At 41.8% G+C, this 18,195-nt stretch overlaps 3 protein-coding genes across 5 annotated transcripts in view; all 3 read right to left on the bottom strand.

The window, feature by feature from the left end:
• The window catches only part of LOC122777343 (homeobox protein Hox-C4a), a 55,125-nt gene that overhangs the window by 19,104 nt on the left and 17,826 nt on the right, over positions 1–18,195 (bottom strand). The window contains exon 2 of one of the 2 annotated variants that reach the window (XM_044038508.1): positions 15,077–15,357. The exons of the other annotated variant lie outside the window; for it this stretch is intronic. Coding sequence (XP_043894443.1) covers positions 15,077–15,154 — 78 coding nt within the window. The 5' untranslated portion in view covers positions 15,155–15,357. The remainder of the gene's footprint in view (positions 1–15,076; positions 15,358–18,195) is intronic. 2 annotated transcript variants of the gene reach the window in all.
• hoxc5a (homeobox C5a) lies at positions 3,782–7,181 on the bottom strand. The gene is made up of 2 exons (XM_044038514.1): positions 6,296–7,181; positions 3,782–4,988 (listed from the first exon to the last, which is right to left on the bottom strand). Exons 1-2 carry the CDS (start codon positions 6,771–6,773, stop codon positions 4,780–4,782), a joined length of 687 nt encoding a protein of 228 aa, XP_043894449.1. The 5' UTR covers positions 6,774–7,181; the 3' UTR covers positions 3,782–4,779.
• hoxc6a (homeobox C6a) lies at positions 7,701–10,344 on the bottom strand. Of its 2 annotated transcripts, none has more exons than XM_044038513.1 (2): positions 9,296–10,344; positions 7,701–8,882 (listed from the first exon to the last, which is right to left on the bottom strand). In XM_044038513.1, exons 1-2 carry the CDS (start codon positions 9,690–9,692, stop codon positions 8,569–8,571), a joined length of 711 nt encoding a protein of 236 aa, XP_043894448.1. In that variant the 5' UTR covers positions 9,693–10,344; the 3' UTR covers positions 7,701–8,568. The 2 variants fall into 2 exon arrangements, with proteins under 2 accessions (XP_043894448.1, XP_043894447.1); XM_044038512.1 differs by having other exon boundaries at positions 7,701–8,885.

Raw genomic sequence — 18,195 nt, forward strand, 5'->3', positions numbered from 1 at the left:
AAAAAAAAAAAGAAGAAACATAAATTAAATCGGGAATGACCCAAAAACATACAGGTATTTTAATTGTATATTATTGTTTTTGGCAAATGAGGAATTTCAGATCTTAATAAATAGAGCCAAATTCTGGATTATATGTGTTTTTACGTCCATTTAATTATCCACAAAATTATTAATTAATTATTAATATTTGCGAAGTCATGTGAATCAGAATTATTTTCTTAAAATGGAAAATACATGGTCTGAGCGTTTATGTACTATGAAATAATAATGCAATAATACAATTAACGAAATGAAAACATAAGCACAAAGAAAATGGATAATAATCAAAGGGTCGTTCACACACTGTATATTATGCAAAGAAACCCTATTTTTGTCATGTTTTCAGCAGGTAATCTTTCAAAGAAAACGGTGTTGCTGTGTTAAAAATGTCCCTTCACTGTGTCCCTCTGTCTGTCTCTGATCTCTGCTGTCTCCTATAATTGAAGGGACACTGTTCATGAAAAACAAAGTGGACACATGCAGATCTGGGACCGAGGACGGGTCATTTTCAGACAATAAAGCAGCATTGACAAGTATTTCGAGTATTTCCTTGGGCAAATGTTCCAAGAATAGAAATCCCTGGACTTCGATTGAAATATGGTGACCGCTGAATTAAAAAAAAAATGTCACGACTTTGTCTTCACATTGTAAATAAATTCTGGCCGCGTTTGAAAACGACGTAATGGCATTTTATGGTTCTTATTTGGGCTCAGACAAAGGGAAGTCTGCGCTCACCCGGAAATGACCTCGGCGGGTTGAATGATGACGGTGTCAGCGCCACAGGTCAAAGAAAGGGATGCACGAGCACAGAACGTGGCAGTGAAAACGGATGTTTAGACTCTTTCACTCTTTCTGCAGCGACATTAGATTGTTTGAACATCACCTTTTTTTATTCATCTTTATTTCAAAGATATTAGATTCAAAGTTTCTCCAAAAAGATCCAGTGGCAAAATAAATAATTTGGACTATAATTAACATGCCATATCACACGTTGTTTTTTTTACAATAAAAGCACTATTACATATTTTTGCATGGTTTCATTTTCTGTTGCGGCCTATCAGAAGGATTCCCTTCATCTGGCAACATTTAAACAGTGGAATAGCTCACATATTATGCAAAATAAATCAAAAATAGGTCGTGGAAAGAAAAGACCTCGAATTGAGACATGGCTTGGACACGTTGCCCCCCCACAGTCCACACATGGGATTGTGTTACACAGTGCCCCCTATTGAAAGTGCATCACTGATCATTTTACACACCCGAAATCACAACCTATGCACACACAGTAATCTGTAAATAATCTGTGTAATCCCGACGAAATGTTAAAAATGCACACAGGCTCGTGCACCACAGAGTGAGTGACATCACACAGTGACACAGAAATGCAGTTAGTGCTCGTCACCGAGTCTGCAGTCTGGAAATGTCACAATCTGGACAAGAAATGAATTAAAATAAATAAAACAACGTTTCCATTCCAGTCATTCTTTAATTCCTGTATTATAAACCATGCTGCTGCATCACTGTCAGTGTCAGCTGAGCCAAACTCACACAATATCAACATCATATCAAAACCAGCCATGTGTAGTTCCACACAATGATGAAGAAGACCGGGTATTTTTCTCCTAAACTGAGCTGAATTTGAAGACAAATGGGCAAATAAACGATGTGATGATCCCATTGTCTCATTAGCCTCTCAACTGATTTTGCTCCTGCAACGTGGAATAACAAGCAAAACGCACGCTGCAAGGGAAGTGTTCATGGAAACCAAAAAACTATACTAAACACTGCAAGTAATTATATTATAGTATTTATACAATATTAATTAACAGTCGCTTATTAAGGTTTCAATTTGGACAATGTCCCAGTTAAAGTGGATCATAAGACATGCATGTATGTCTTAGTCTGGAGGACATGACCTTTAAATAACATGAGGAGAGCAAACACGATCTTGTGTTAATTAAAGAAAATTAATGAGGTGAAGCATTTTTATTAGGATTATTTGTATTTTACTGATATTTCTATACAAACATTTGACTCTTTAACAGCGTTTAACGTTTCCATTCTATATTTAACTGTTTCCAAATAAATCCACAGGTCACTAAATTACACAAACAACCCTTTTAAAATGAATGAATGAAAACTTTCTCTTTCACATACAAGTGTGTGGACAAGTAAAATAGAGTGAGTACATGAGTGAGTAGAGACAGTGGAGAGAGAGAGAGGGTGTGGTATATGAAGTCCGACTTTGTAAAATTTCCCTCACGTCATTTTTTATTTTTTTTATCAAATATAAATATTTTTCGCTCACTAACATGGACGCACAACACAGTGTCAAGATAAAACGTCAACGTTTAGACCGAGAATCGTGCATCTTTAAATGTAATATAATTGGATTAAAACGTGGTGTAAACATGAGGATAGTGATGCGTAAAAACAAGTCTCATCACAACAACCTGTGACCACTTTTTCTCACACCACCTCGTTTCCGGTGCATGGGCTTAACACGCAGCATCAAGTGTATTAAACCTAACATTTTATCGTTTTTTGTTGTTTTTTTTCCAAAAACACAACTGATAAACAATCAGTAAAACACGCACATTTAAAAAACAACGTTTTGCCATTAATTTCGCAGTTACACCCGTTTGAAAATCATGCATTGAACGTCACAGTGATATAAATGTAAACAACAATATTAAACGCTGAAATAAGCGCACAGTCGCGGGCCTGTATGCAAAGTTATAAAGGCAACTTACTGCAGCAGCTCTCAGTCCCTCGCAACAGCCGACTACACAGTCCGGAGAAAGGTACTGCATCCTCACTGCCACAAAGCCCTTTCTTCCTCAGATAAGGGGAAGCCAGCAGCTGCGATTCCGGACAGTTAAGATTATATATGATGTGTATATATCGAAGGTTTGTCAGCTCTTCCAGGCCATAAAACCCACTTAAATGACACCACGTGCTTCCCATGCACCATTCACAGGCCCTGCTTGGGGCAATTGGCATATGTAACCTTGTAAACTTTAAAATACCCTAAAAGAAAGACATAGAAAAGGGGGATTCAATACATTGTCCACGTATATGTTAGGCCTAACAGGGCGCAGAGAAAGTGGACGCAGCGATGACCGGTTCTCATAACCGTCAAGGAAGTTGAATAGGAAGCTATTAGTATGAGAGGTGAGTTGATTTTTCTTTTTTCTTGAAGCAGTTGCTGTAGAGAGAGAGAAATTGCCTCACAACCTTGGGCTAGACTGCGTCACACGACTGCTTCTATAGTGAAAGCTGCCACTGCTGGTGCTGAGCACAGATTCACAGCAACTGCTACGGTTTTATGTCCATTATACGAGCAGACGGTGTTGTTTTAACTACAGTGTAATGATGCCAGGATTTAAGAGCAGGGCGACGTCATAAAGTGGCCATATGGCCTCAACAATGGTGGCGCGTAATATCAGAGTGCGGCCACAGGAAACCAGAGTTTTGCATCCATGTTGTGTTGTGTGCGAGTGTTGTCACCGGCTACAATATGTATGTGAGTGTGTGTGTGTGTGAGTGTGTGTCTTCCTTCCCTGACAAAACAGGAAGCGTAGTCTGGATGTGGTGCTGTGGTGGAAAAGGGGCAATAAAGTTTTATGGGGGGCCTTAAACTTCAGAGCGCGTTTGTCAGTCAGTGCACTTCTGTGGATTCCCGAGACAAATTTAAAGACACGAAACAGAAGCAAAGCGTATTAATAAGAAAAAAACTGTACCAATTCGTAGCAGTTTAATTCAGCAGACAGAATTATTTTAAAGACACAAAAATGTGTGTAATTCTAGCATTAACCTTTACAATCAGGGGAGAAAAATAATAACAGAAATGTGCTTTTGTTTGACAATAGGAAAACATTTTTTCCCACGTTTTAATGATGATAGTTTATTGGTTACAATCAACAAACGAGCACCTATATGAGTTGTTCTCGGCCTTGGGTAAACCAGACACCTGACGTTTACAAAGGAGGAGAGAAATCGCTTCATTGCACATCACAAATATCATCACATACAGTCGCTGAATTATTACAGAACGATTTCAAAAATTCACAGAGAGATGACAGACAACATGGAGAAGAAACGAAAACCACACATCCAACCAAGGGTTGCACTTCAACATGTTAGAGAGAAAATATTAGGGTTAATGAAGTAGCTTTTACTGGCGAGGACTTATGGGAAACATCTCCTTTAATCATTACGATTTCTCCCAGAGCAGTCAGTATTAATTTTGCCTTCATTTCAGGTTTTTGATTAGTTTTTTAATCATATGATGGGGATGTACAGTTGGAAATGATGCATGCATCCCCCAGCCTGCACCTCTCGTGTCCTAAGTGAAATAAACCATGGGTTATTAGTATATAGTTGTGCAGCCACTGCAGACCAGAGCCTTGCAGCGTGAAGGACCATGCAGCAGCAGCAGCAGCAGCAGCAGCAACTTCTCTCAACCTCATGTCCACTTCGTGCAGTCAAGTGAGGTTATCATCGCATGGGCACCAAATTAATTTAGAAATGTAAACCGATTGATCAAAGTGAGTGATATTCAATACATTAGGTCCCAAACTGCAGCAAGTGACACATAATTGGTGATAAAGCACACAGGGCGGTGTCATGATGTCATTGCTCCTAGCAGTTCATCCGGAGGTCAGGCGGCACTCCAGCACTGTGCAGTGTGGCGCTGAAAACGTGCAGCATGCACCCCCGTTTACTCCAACACTTCCTCTACTCCTTCACTTTGATCTTTGAGTCCTTCTTCCACTTCATTCGCCTGTTCTGGAACCAGATTTTGATCTGCCTCTCGTTTAGACACAGGGTGTGGGCGATCTCTATGCGCCTGCGGCGGCTCAGGTAGCGGTTGAAGTGAAACTCTTTCTCCAGCTCCAGAGTCTGGTAGCGGGTGTAACTGGTCCTGGACCGCTTACCCTCCGATTCTGAAGTGGTATTAAAATAAGTTAGCGTTCACCAGCATTAGAGTTGTGGAAAAAAATATATATAATAACAGTATGTTAAAGATATTACTATTATTAATATATATATGTATGTATATATATATATATATATATATATATATATATATATACCCTATACATATATATATATAGGGCTTGATTGAACATAAAAACACGCATTACAAGCAGAAAAATGATAATTTATGCTCCCGTTCACCCTCGTTTAAAAGATCAAATATCTTTATATAACCTAATTTAACCTGATATTACTTACTGTGGATTCGTGTAATAAAAATTTATGTGCGGCTGATAAGGATGGTTAACTAGATCCAATAAATATGCTCGGTTTTAAAGGAGGGGGGGGGCAGGCATCATTCCACATTAAAACATATAAAACAGAAACCGTATCTCGTTGTAATATGTAAAACGAGACGAACTCTAATAGTGTGTTGGCCTCATTGCCAACACTGCGGCCTGTACGGCTGCACAGGAGTTTAATGACATGGGAGGAAAAACAGATGAAGTGGGATTAGAAAATGGAAAGTGATGTTTTCCAGATAATATTTCTCCTATTTATAGACTGGCTGCTGAACATGCAGGCGCGCTGAGGAAAGCAACAGGCCTTTGCTGTTTGACTCTAATATTTTTCAACATTCCTGCTGTTTGCTCCGGGATGTTTGCATGTGGAGAAACACAGAAACAGGAGGAGTGTGGAATCTTCTTTTTTTCTTTTTTTTTCTTTTTTTTTTTGTCTGTGCTCACTGTCCATCTGCAGCCTAAATAATCAAGCAGCAGAAAAGCATGAGAAGGAGCAGCCCTATTCAGATCTTTGGAGGTGAAAAGTTCACGATTGGGTCAGGGCATTGGTGTTTCCCAGAGTTCAATTGAAGGCTAAAGCGTCTCTCACACACACACAGAAAGAGAGAAAGACTGTGTGATGATGTAAAACACACAGCTTCACTAAAAACTATAAACAAAGCGAGGTAGAATACAAAACTAACACACGGAGCTTGAATTTGTAATATTATTTCACATCACATTTTTGTTCTCTTATCCAATTATACAACCATAAATCACCGCGCAGATCACCTCTTCACCGTAACAGAGCAGGTTTACGAGCAATGGATGCCTTTGTCATAAAATTTATGACCGCGAGTTTTTATTATTTCCTGCGTTTGGCCTATAAAACTCAAGAGGGAAAGTGGAGCGGGCGAAAAGAAGTGTCGCAGCGCTAAGAGTGAATCAGAGAAAGCATCTTAGTCGCACTTTAGGAAATAGGCAAACTTTACCGTGGCTCATGTGCAGTTTTGTCATCCATGGATAAATCTGTGGTCTCGCCTCACTGTCCTGACGCTGGTTCGCGTTTGCGTTTCGTTTCACCGTTTGCGTGTTCTCCGCGTTCCTGTCGCCCTCCTGGCTCATGGTGCCGCCGGATTTCGCGCTCCTCTCCGGGTCTATGTCCGCCCCGCGCCCCAGCAGCGCGCTGCCGCTGTAGCTGAGCCCGCTTGCGTCCATGGACGAGCTACTGGAGACCATAGTTATCTGTGGTCCTGACGGCAGAGGAGTATCCGCACTGCCACGCAGGCTAGTTTTCATCCCCTCCTGTTCAACAGAGGTCGTGGGGACGGGACAAGTGAATATCCCGTTCACATTCACATCCTCAAAGCGGCTGGACGCGCGCCCAGATAGATCGAAATTAAACATACTGTTAGGAGAAGTTGTCTCGCTTGTTTGCCTGAAATTGGAGCTGTCAACATACGAGCTCATGTTGAACCAAGCCAGCGATACTTTTTTTTTAAACAAGACAGGGCTGCGGGGTGTGCTGTGTTGCGGTTATTTCCTTGTTTTTGTTGATCATTGCTCTTCTTTAGAGCCGCTTTTGCAAAATTCGGAGCTGCCTGCCTTAAAAAAATAATCCACGATTTATAGGTGGAGTAGGCTTTGCTATCTTTTTTTTATTCTTGATCCGACGTGTGCGCTGCCCAAATATGGTGTATTTGTATGGGATCACGTGCACATGTTGGCCAGTCATAAATTGGCTTTGATACTCAATGGGGATATTGATGAATAGGAGAAACGTGTCCGGTAAACTTTGAGCTGGTGGTTGCTCAGGACCAGGCAGGGATCCTTAGCGCAAAAAGGGCAGGACAGTAAGACAAGAGCGTCATCTGGTGTCTGGTATGGGGCAGGACGGTCAGCACCGGCCAGAACTCTCTGCCCCCAACGCACCCCGAGTCCGCCGCCAGTACCATTTATTAATATTATTAATAATAAATAATAAAATAATAATTATTAATATATAAATACATATTATTTGTGTATTTTAATGTGCTGACGCAGCACAGCACAAAAACATACTTCGCACGTCAGTCGCGTAAACTCATATTGGAACATCGTAGTTACGATACTGTCCTAATATCAAAGCGGTTTTGTATAATAGCTCATATCAGTGTTTCTACTGTCAATCAAGACGTCTAATAATTAATGCTTTATAGACAAGAATGTGTTTAAAAACTACGTCTCCCTCCTGTTTGTTTCCCTTTCGTCTCCTCGTATAATTAAATTGTGCAATCAGACCACACACTGAGTTTGGTGCTTATTTTCATCGGCCTTCATTTATACTGTCTGTGTATCAAAGTGCAGGAGGAGTTACTGTAGTTCTGTCGCCAACAAAACACGGAAACAAGCACAAAATGAAAGTTTTACAAATGTTTTTATTCCATGATACACAATTATGACAAAACATGAACGTTGTAACTCCCAAACCGGAGTGTACAAATCTCTATCTCACATTGAAATCCACATACTGAGTCAAATGATCCAAAGTGTATGTAACGCAGGGTCTATTAAGCGGATTAAATGCACAGACGTCCTCACAGGATTTACATAATATACTGGTAACTGGATTATATACAGGCATTTCAGTTGTGTGTGTGTGTGTAGATATTTTAACAGTTCGTGCAACTTTCACTTTGATGCAGAACACTTTTCAAGTACTACACTGTACTGTGGACAAATGAAGTGTCCGCTCGCTCCTTTCTTTCTTTCTTTCTTTCTTTGTTTCTTTCTTGCTTCCTTTCTTTCTTTCTTTCTTTCCGTGGAATGTTCATGTACAACACTGAGTTCAGACTTAAGTCGTGTTCAACATTGTATTTTGTAAGGTGATCAAATAGTTCACAGTGATTGATGGGGTGTGGGGGGCATAAATACACGTATTTTCAAGGGTGTGGAAGGGAAATAACACACAAATTAATACTTAGGTTTTTCATCATCACCATCCACATCGTCGTCATTATTATTATTATTATTATAATTACAATACAAGTGTGACGTTGCAATAAAAAAATCGGAGCTCCAAATGTCACTGGGGCCAAACTGTGGCTGAAATGGTTTGATTTCTAAGGCTCAAACACTCCATCGCAAGATGTGAGTGCGAGAGCGGCGGGGAAGCCATCATGCAGTGAAGCTGCTCTCAAGTCCATGTATGGTTTTTTTTAGGTAGTTATGTTGGGTTTTAATGGTCATTAAGGTGTTTTTTCTCTCCACTTCTTTTCCTTTCAAACTACTCTTTCTTCTTCTCCTCATCGTCATCCTTCGCTTCCTCTGTTGCGCCATTGCGTTCCTCCTCTGGCGTCCCTCCTGTCTGTTCACTTCCAGTCACCGTGGAGGTCAGGTTGCTCTCCTTCTTCCATTTCATGCGTCGGTTCTGGAACCAGATTTTGATCTGGCGCTCTGTTAAACAAAGCGCATTGGCGATTTCGATGCGTCTGCGCCGGGTCAAGTAGCGGTTGAAGTGAAACTCCTTCTCCAGCTCAAGTGTTTGGTAGCGAGAGTAAATCTGACGTCCTCTGCGTCTGTCTGTCCCGTACCCGACTCCTGCTGAGATGCAAAGTAAAGTCACTTGTTTATTTTTTCCACACACTTTTGGACATTTTTGGACATCAAAACCTTCTGTCTGAGATTCGACCTGAGCGTTAAGTTTCGTCTCGTCACAGTATTCTAAACCCACTTTAGCTGTAAAACGTATCCTCTCTCAAAGGGCATCTTTACTTGATTATCTAAAAATAAGCGATGCATCATGTTGTATCCTCTCAGTCTCACGCTACTGATTATTGCTACTATATCATTCTTAAAATGAAAGCTGTTTGTTTGCACATGCAAAGGCCCATCTACAAGTCGGGGGAATACAGTAATGTTTTATGGGCTCATAAAAAGTAACTTACTCTCTTGGTAAGACATATCGTAAAACTGACCCATTCGCTTAATTTATTTGTCGTAGTAAAACTCACCGCTGTGTGAGTTCATTCGCGTCATCCACGGGTAGATCGGGACGTTGCCTTTCTGCTCCTGCGCTCCTGCTCTTCCTTGATCCAAACTGTACTCTTGAGCAATGTGGCTTTGTGTACTGAGTCCCATGTTTGTTTGCCTGCAGCTGGGCAGCACGTCCTTGTCCTGGAGGAACACGTTTGATCCATACTCGTACTGAGCCCGACCCGAGCCAAAGACGACATTGTCTTGAGGAGAGTAGAAAGGTGTATATATCCGATTCTGGGTCACAGCGGCACCGTACGACGAAAAATGTCTGACTGTGTCATAGGTGGTGGAGTTCAGGGGAACGTTAGGCAAAACATCTTGACCACCGGATAAATGGCAGGAGAGCGACGGGTTTGCGAAATAAGAATTCATACCTTGCGTGTAACCCTCTCTCCAACTCTCCCCACTTCTTTATCGGTCTCTTTACAATCTCCTCCTGAGTAAATCTCCTTCCCGTCTCTGTCAATGCAACCACACCTTTCTCCCAGCTCTCCTTCTTTTTTCCTTGACTTTCTGCCTCTCCGCGTGGACGTGGGCTACTTTGAGGATTCAATATTATTAATTTCCAATCTCCGCTTAAGACGCACAAACCCGAGTGTTATAGCCGAGGCTTGGCTCGGTGAGAGACAATATGACAACGTCAGCTGACCATTCTCCACCAATTGAGAGGCAGGAGTTGAGGAGAAACTGTAGCTTTTAGCTCAGAGCTTGAACATTACTGCTAAATGCCGATAAACACAGCGTAGATTTGGAGTGACACACTGTGCAGCTTGGCTATTTGAGACATTTTGGATTCGAAGTTTGAGAGATGAGGTGTTTATGCAGGAAGTATATGATGCAGACCGTGGCCAACGTCATTCAGTGCAGTAATCACAGTCAAAGGAAGGCAGATAAATACACACCAACTCGTGTCTTAAAGGGCCATTTGGGGATTTCATTTACTTACTGAGCTATAACACCAAACATCATCTGTGATATTGAGTTTTTTTTTTGTTTTTTGTTTTTTTTACTTTGTGTGTGTGTGTGTGTATGTGTGTGTGTGTGTGTGTGTGTGTGTGTGTGTGTGTGTGTGTGTGTGTGTGTGCCAAAAAAACCTCACTTAATTCCACTGCTGCAGTGATCTACTATCTCGTCTACATGTTGTCATCCCGCAGGACGCGGCCAGCCTTTTGTATGAGGAACAAAATGAATATTGGCATGTGTTGTTTATCTCGGCCGTGTATCGACGAGTTTCCAGCATACTGTTAATGTTTCCATTGTGTATGAATTATCTGGCATGTGAGCAATTTCCATGCATTTGCAGTGAACTGAAGGGGGGAGGGTGTATGTAGGTAGTAAGAATGCGTTTATGGTCTCTCTTCAGTGAGGGCAATAAAACAAGTGACGTTCCCCAGCTCACCAACAACTATCTCTGCAGCAAAGCCATGCTGCAACAGCAGCAGCAGCAGCAGCAACAGCAACAGCAGCAACAGCAGCAGCAGCAGACTCCCAGCTCAGAAAGGAAAGCACTGCACAGCATGTGGAAAAGCGTGTATAAGTCCAGTCGACAGAAACAACTGCGTCTGAGGAAATTATTTCTGCCACACTCTCTTGAAAAATCTTTATGCGACTGTCCAGACCAAATCCTCCTCAGATCAAATCAGCTGTGTTCACTGTGAGCTCATGACTCTCAGGTACAGTCTTTTAAACTCTTTTAAACTCAAAGACTCTACCTCTGATATTTGTACGCACACAATTTAATTGCAGTTAAGGAAAAACGCAACGTGTTGAAAATGCTTATACAGATGTTGCACTTATTTTTCCTGATGTGATTATACACTCACACATTCTTCTATCTCACACACACAGAGGAAAGGGGAACTGATAATTATCCCAGCAAAACAATGATGGGTTTGAAAATTACTTTTAAAGCGTTTTTGGGAATAAAGTTAAGCAGGCAGGAGTGACGTACTGCAGCTTGGTGCGTAAAGATCTACATTTACTACATGACAAGGCAGCGCCTCTCTCGCTCACTTTTCTACTTTTCTTTAATAATTAAATAACTTTTTTACAGATGTTGTGAGTGTGTTTTACGCCACTACAATATTTTATTTTTCAAAAAATATGACGCGCTGAAAATTGAATGAAAACTACACTGCACACACTAATTTGTAACAATAAAATTCACATAGTCTTTTCGGAAAAGGCCATAATGGAAACCAATGAAATAATCGATACAGTTATTGAAAATGTCTGTTCAGACGCAGTCGTTGTGGTCACAGCAGCCCCATTGGTCCACCTCATTGATTTCTTCAATAGGCTGAATACTCGCAGACCTAAATGTGCAGCAGTGTTTGGTCTGCTGTTTGGGATCCTGAATAGCCCATAAAAGAGACAAGAACAAAGAGAAGGAAGTGGCTGGTGCAATAAAAGTTTCCCTTTAGCTTATTCGTGGCCATATGTGACTTCCGCGTCGCACACAGTACAGGCAAATAAAGCGCAAAAGTTGGAATCTGGAGTGAAACTCTGCTGCTGTCCTGGGATTATTATTTTTTCATCTCCACTCTGATATTAACCAAACTAAAAACGGATGACGCACAGTCACTTATTTATTTTTTATAGAAACGTATTTTCCACACACAGAGGGGACAAATGTCAAAAAATGACAGCAAATTAAAAAGTGAATTAGTGTTTAAAATGTATATTAAAACTCAAAAAATACAAATACATATGCGCACGTGGTATATTATCTATATATTTAGTGTGTGGTGATGTACTTTTTTTCAGAACACCATATGTAGAGGATTTTGTAAAAGCTTTTAGTTCATCAAAAAAAAACACCCTGCATTCTACTGAGTACATGAAAAAAATATATGCGTCCAAAATGTATAATTTCATAAATGTATTATTTTGCTTCCAAAACGCATATTATCCCACAGGCTAATTGTCATTCACAACTCTCCCTGCTTTCTCCCCCCGAAGAAACACGCCGCTCCATAAAGTCCAGCAGGTTGTAAATAAAGGCTGAACAGTAAAGCCAATGTGTGGACTGGAGAGGTTGGAATGCAGCAGCAGAGCTTGTGCTAGTGTGCAGAATTAGAAAGGTCATTCTTTCCCCCGTGTTTTAGTGTTTTATTGCGGCCCGTGAGGCAAATCACATGCGCGGCTTTTGACGCAGGAGGGAAACAAACCGTTTGGTCAACGTCTCCAGGACAGAGACATTGGAAGAGTACGTAAAGGACAGAACCGCGATGGTCCAAGACGAAAATAATGAATTGAAAATGAATGTGGCAACGAGCTATGCTGCAAGTCATCTTAATTTATGATTTTGAAATGAAGCATAATTAATTTGTGTTATAATTGTGTTTAAATTATTGTTATAATTATTAAATGCCGTCATATTATTATAAAATTCAAATGTACGCTTTCTGAAGGCCTGAGTGCAGCAGCCTGTTCCTCTGCAGCAGAGCGGGGCCCAGCAGCAGCAGCAGCAGCAGCAGATTCAGTGTGTCTCGCTTGTCTTTTGCAGTCACACAGGCTACAAATGCACATCAGCATCACAACATCACTCAGTATTAGTTCTATGGGACGTGTAAAATTTCGACATTATCAGCCATGATTAAAAACACAGCAAGGAAGGCGAAGTCTGGTCCGCCCGTGATGCTTTTAACTCTCCCCCGCCTCTAACCTCACTAATAAGGAGTAATTCACATACTAACAATGTAAAGCCCTCTATAGGCACTTTACCATCGCTGGCCGTCCAATTAATGTCCGGAAGTGTTCGACTTATGCTCGTTAAGCACTCAGGAAGCTGTTGCCCAATGAGCGCATGTTGATCCACACATCATAAATTATGACCATTAGTAGGCAAAATTCTCTGTGCTGTCGGGATTAGTGAGTGAGGTTTTAAATGTGGTGATGAGGACAGATTCACGATTTCAATGGGCTTTTATGGGAGTCTCGTCTCTGCTTTTAAAAAACACTGCAGGGTAAAAAACAATTCACTGTGGTTTTCGACTCTTATTTGGAACCTAAATTTACCAAACTACCCAAATGGCATGCATTAAATGGACTCGGTCTCGCTCTCTCTCTCCCTCTCTCTGCAGACATTGGGCAGCAGCAGCAGCAGTGGACACGATCCATTGCAACAACAATGTTTCATAAGGGAGAAGAAGCAAACAATGTATGTGACAGTAGGTTATGAGACTTTAAAGGCTGCTGCAATAACTGGGCTTTTACAAGATTGAGACGCGGGGCTGTGGAGCTCCCGCAGGACACAGAGGCACGTGACACCAGTGTGCAACCCGAACAACACATGTGTGTCTGTGCATGTGCATGTGTGTATATTCACTAGCGCAAAGCAGAGAGAGCACACTTCTTCTAACTACACGTATCTTCCAAAAGATGGTGTGTTTGAATGGGAAAAAAAGTCCTCACATTCTACTACAGACATGTGTGTGTGTACACACACACACACACACACACAAACACACACGAGGTGCTCTCGATATATATCACTTTGTTTTGAAATGCAATGCTGGCCCTGCATCATCCTGAATATATTTTCTTTGTTCCTTGTTCCACAAAGACACACACACACACACACACACATGCGCTCTCTCTCTCACACACACACACACACACACACACTGGTGGCTCCGGTTTCCCATGCTGATTAAATTCATGTACATATTTCTCAGGTTAAATGTTGCCATTCCATTCGATCATTTAACTTTATTTGACACCTTGGCACCTTCCACGTGCATTTAATCTTAGTTTAACGTCAATTCGCGGAGGTCTGTCCACTCAATGGCCATTGTGATTATTTGGTGATTATTTGTACACTTTGCTGATGGTGTTAAATAAAAATCACACGCACGCTTCCCACATTGTCGTCAGTGATTGTGTCACAGAGCAGCGTCTGTCTCGCAGCTGCACATCCTCGCATCTCATTACATCAGAGACAAAAACAATGAGACAAACAAATCTCTCTCTTCTCCAAAGTGACAACAACAAATCAGAGTCGCCGAAAACACTCCTACGTGTCAGCTCGTGCTGTTGCTCGCTGGCAGCACAATGTATCAAGCGGGTCAGCTGACATCCGCAGTAGAAAGCCAGCAGCCATAAACAACAAGCCTCAACACCCACCCACCTCCACAGGCTGCGCTTCAGGTCGCTAGGGGGCACTGCTGGGAGCTGTGCATGTCAGTGTGTACACAGTGCAGGTAGACGCGGTTTGTGCGTGCAGGTAGACACGCATGCGCGTGTGTGGGTGTGCATATTAATGTTAGCGAGTGTCTTGGCACAGATTGGAAAACAGCAAGTGACAACAAGCACGGGAACAAGACATGAGGGCTAATTGGAGCAGATCAGTCAGCGCACAGCGTCATTTGTCACTGGTTGGTCAGAAGGGCCTATGAGTGATGAGAAAGTTTACTATCAGAAGGCAATTCATTACAACAGAGTGGCCCAGCATCTCCACACCGCTCTGCTAATGCGGGTTAAGGCGGCCATTAGTACTCGCTGCAAGTGGGGGAAATCAAAACTACACCAAAACCACAGAGGTACAGTGAGCACCAGGAGCCTGCCAAGGCTACAGGTCAGGTCACACAGCTCCACAGAAAGGACGCCTCCGCCTTCTCTCATGATCTCACACACACACGCTGCATCACACACACACACACATCATTTCAACACAGAAATCAGCGGCTGGTTCCCAAGCACAGCAGAGAAAGCAGCGACAAAAAGGGACATACAGTGTAAATGTGTAGTCTTACCTCAGGAGAGTAGTCCGTAGTCTGTGGTCCAGCTGAGGGGTCACGATGGCGACAGGGAAATATCAGTAGGGCGCACATCTCCGTGTGCTGCTGCCTGTGTTCACGCCGCGGCGATGTGGGAGCTTATGGAAGCAGAGCGTCTGTTTACCAGGGAAAGTCCTTTTTCTAGCAGCCGTCATTGCTCCTTTTTTCTTCCTACCCAGTCGCGGCTTTATTGCCTCCGGGGGGAGGACAGACGCAGGCAGCGGATGGTAGAGGCGGCGACTGTCCCGGAGATCCCTCTGTCAGGAAGTCGGAGATCGGATGAATATCACACGAAAGCAGCGCCAGAAAAGCAATGCAGTGGTTTTCTCATGTGAGATTTAAGCCCAAAATAAGACGTTTCTACGCCCCAGCTTTTTGGTATGCTGCTGATACAAGGGAAGGACTAGAGAATAGACAACAGCATAAAGTTCATGTTCATAGAGTGTGTGCCACGTGGCTCGATGCAGCCAATCGCAGAAAGGATTCAGTCGTAAACTTTTATTACTCAGCTGTAAATTTCTCCCTTTAACAACCAGGAATGTTTGCACCCATCTTTCCCTTTTCTATTTTTCTCCCCGATGTCACGAAAAACAAAAATTGGCCACACGATATGGAGACGCTGAAATTGCACCACATGTTTCAAATAAAATCAAAAACAAAAATATGACAGGTCTCGTAATAGACGGGCTGTTTGCCATCATGTAGCCTGACTGCACCCAAGCCAACGGGAAATGGGAAATAAAAGAGGGTCAGTGAGGAGGAGGAGAAGGAGGGGAGGCCGGAAGAGAAAGAGAGAGAGAGAGATTAAACTTGAATCAGACTGACTTTGCCTCCATGCAGGGCCTCAGTCTCACTGTCTGGTTCTTATAGGACAGATTGTATCACAGTTATCAGATGTCAGGTTTGACTGCCGCACACATTCACATCAAAGAAATGTTCCAAGTGAAAACAGAATATTTCAAAATGATGTTAGATTTCACACCTTTGTCAAAAACGGTCTATATATATATACATTTTTTTTTTTTTTTTAAGAACCAGAAGAGCAGGTATGAGGCGGAACTGGAGCCTGCAGTTACAGCCAAGACCAAGACAACACATCAGCCATCAAAGTTTATGACAAGAAAAAAAACATGTCATCCACACTGTAAATCTGCTTCAGACTTTTAACAAGTTTTGGCAAACGAGCGACAAAGAGAGTGATGCCTCTTGGAAAACACGCACATCAATTTTTACATCTCAGATATATGGAGGAAAACGAGGCGAGCCGCCGATTCCACGAGATAATCATTTTGCCTTCTGCAAATATGCTGCAACGAAATCCATAAGAATGAAGACTGAAAATGAAAAGGAGTGAAGGGAAATCGTTTAATTCGAAGCCAGGAGACGCAGTTTTAAATCACACTGAGCAAAACATGTCAGTCTGTTTCGTAGAAAAATGACTTAGAATCCACGAATTAATTTCAAATAATTATACTCATGATAAACAAAATAAATAATCAAAAAAATGCATGTCACGTACTTGGATGAGCGGGTGCATCTTGTCCTTGCAGGCCGTGATCTCCACACTGAGCTCACTCCACACACACACACGGACAAAAGATGCAGACCCATGCGAGCTGAGGCTTTACACCACCAATAAAGTTTACAGCAGGTCCACTAAAGTTTATTGGTCAAGTCAACCCTATGGTAAAAGTACACAGCCCCGCACACACACACTGGGCCCATCCCTTCTGCAGGAAAGCTGTCACTTGGGGACACATCCGGAATTTTCTAAAGACGACACGCACGCAAAGAGCGACACTAAGAAGAGCCTTGCGACGCAATGGAAAAGGAAAGGATGCGCTTTTGGGACAGAATTGATTCAAAGACACAACTGAGGAGGAAACAACAGTGAACTGAACATCCGCTATAGACTCCAACCTACAGGACGCACTGGTATTATTCTCAGGTTCTTATATTAAAGAGGAATAGCATGCAGAATTAAAAAAAAAAAACTAATGCAATAAAAAGCCTGTAACCCCACAGTCAGAATTATTCGTTAGCATTCGCAATGTTCATTTTTAACAACAATGTTAAGGTTTGTAAATAAAACCTTTAATTGGAGAAAATACTACAACTTCTTCACTAACTTTCTTATGTCTATAAATGACAAATAGATCTCGATTTTCCGAAATATCTTCAATTTATCTCTTTTTTTTTTTAAATGGAATCCTTAGCTATAGGCCTTATCTACTCCAGTGAAGGTCCTGTGGCCTCCACGGTTTCACACACAAACACCTAGTAGATTATTTGAGGTTGTTTAAATAGGTTAGAATGATAATAGGCCCAATACATGAGCAGATAAAAAGCAGACAGACTGGACGCACCAGTGGGAGCTTTGAATAATTTAGAGACGTGACACTGACTCCAGCTACAGGGAAATACGACACTCTCCATTCGTTGAAAAGCATATAGCCTATAAGAATACATTAATTTAAAATAGAATTAAAGAAGGACAATGAAACCAAAAGGTGCATGGAAGCTGTGTTTGGGCCTCAAATTAAAAAAACAAGGTCAGCAGCTGTGAGTGTGTGAGTGAAATTCAGCTTCAAAGATGGGAAAAAATGGCTCATATTACATGTATTGGAAAAGAAAATGGGGTCAGGTTTTTATTAAGATTATTTTTCCCAAACGTAGAAAAATACACCATGTGACCTACATATGTGACGTGTTTGAGGAAAGTTGTGCTCCGTGGAATAAATAAATGAATAAATATCTTATGGTGACTGGTCATATGAGCGGTGACCGTAAATGCAGCAGCAGAGGATGAGACACAGGTTGTTGCCTGCACTTGGCCTCTCATCCGCTCTGATTTCAACACTCCGCTGCTTTTCACAGGTTTGCGTCTGAACATAAAACTTACACCTCGCGTGGTGTGGACACATAAAGCCTCCCCGATGCTTTGCCCATTATTTAGTCCGATTATTAACAAAACATGCCAGATGTTTGTTCATCTCCTCTCAAGCAGCCATCACTCATCCAAAGATTCATTAAGGAGAGCCTCGTGTCCTCCCTGAAGAGAGGATTTTTTTTTTATTTTATTAAGAGGATGAATC

This window comes from Solea senegalensis, linkage group LG11 (assembly GCF_019176455.1).
Source record: "Solea senegalensis isolate Sse05_10M linkage group LG11, IFAPA_SoseM_1, whole genome shotgun sequence".
Lineage (NCBI taxonomy): Eukaryota > Metazoa > Chordata > Actinopteri > Pleuronectiformes > Soleidae > Solea > Solea senegalensis.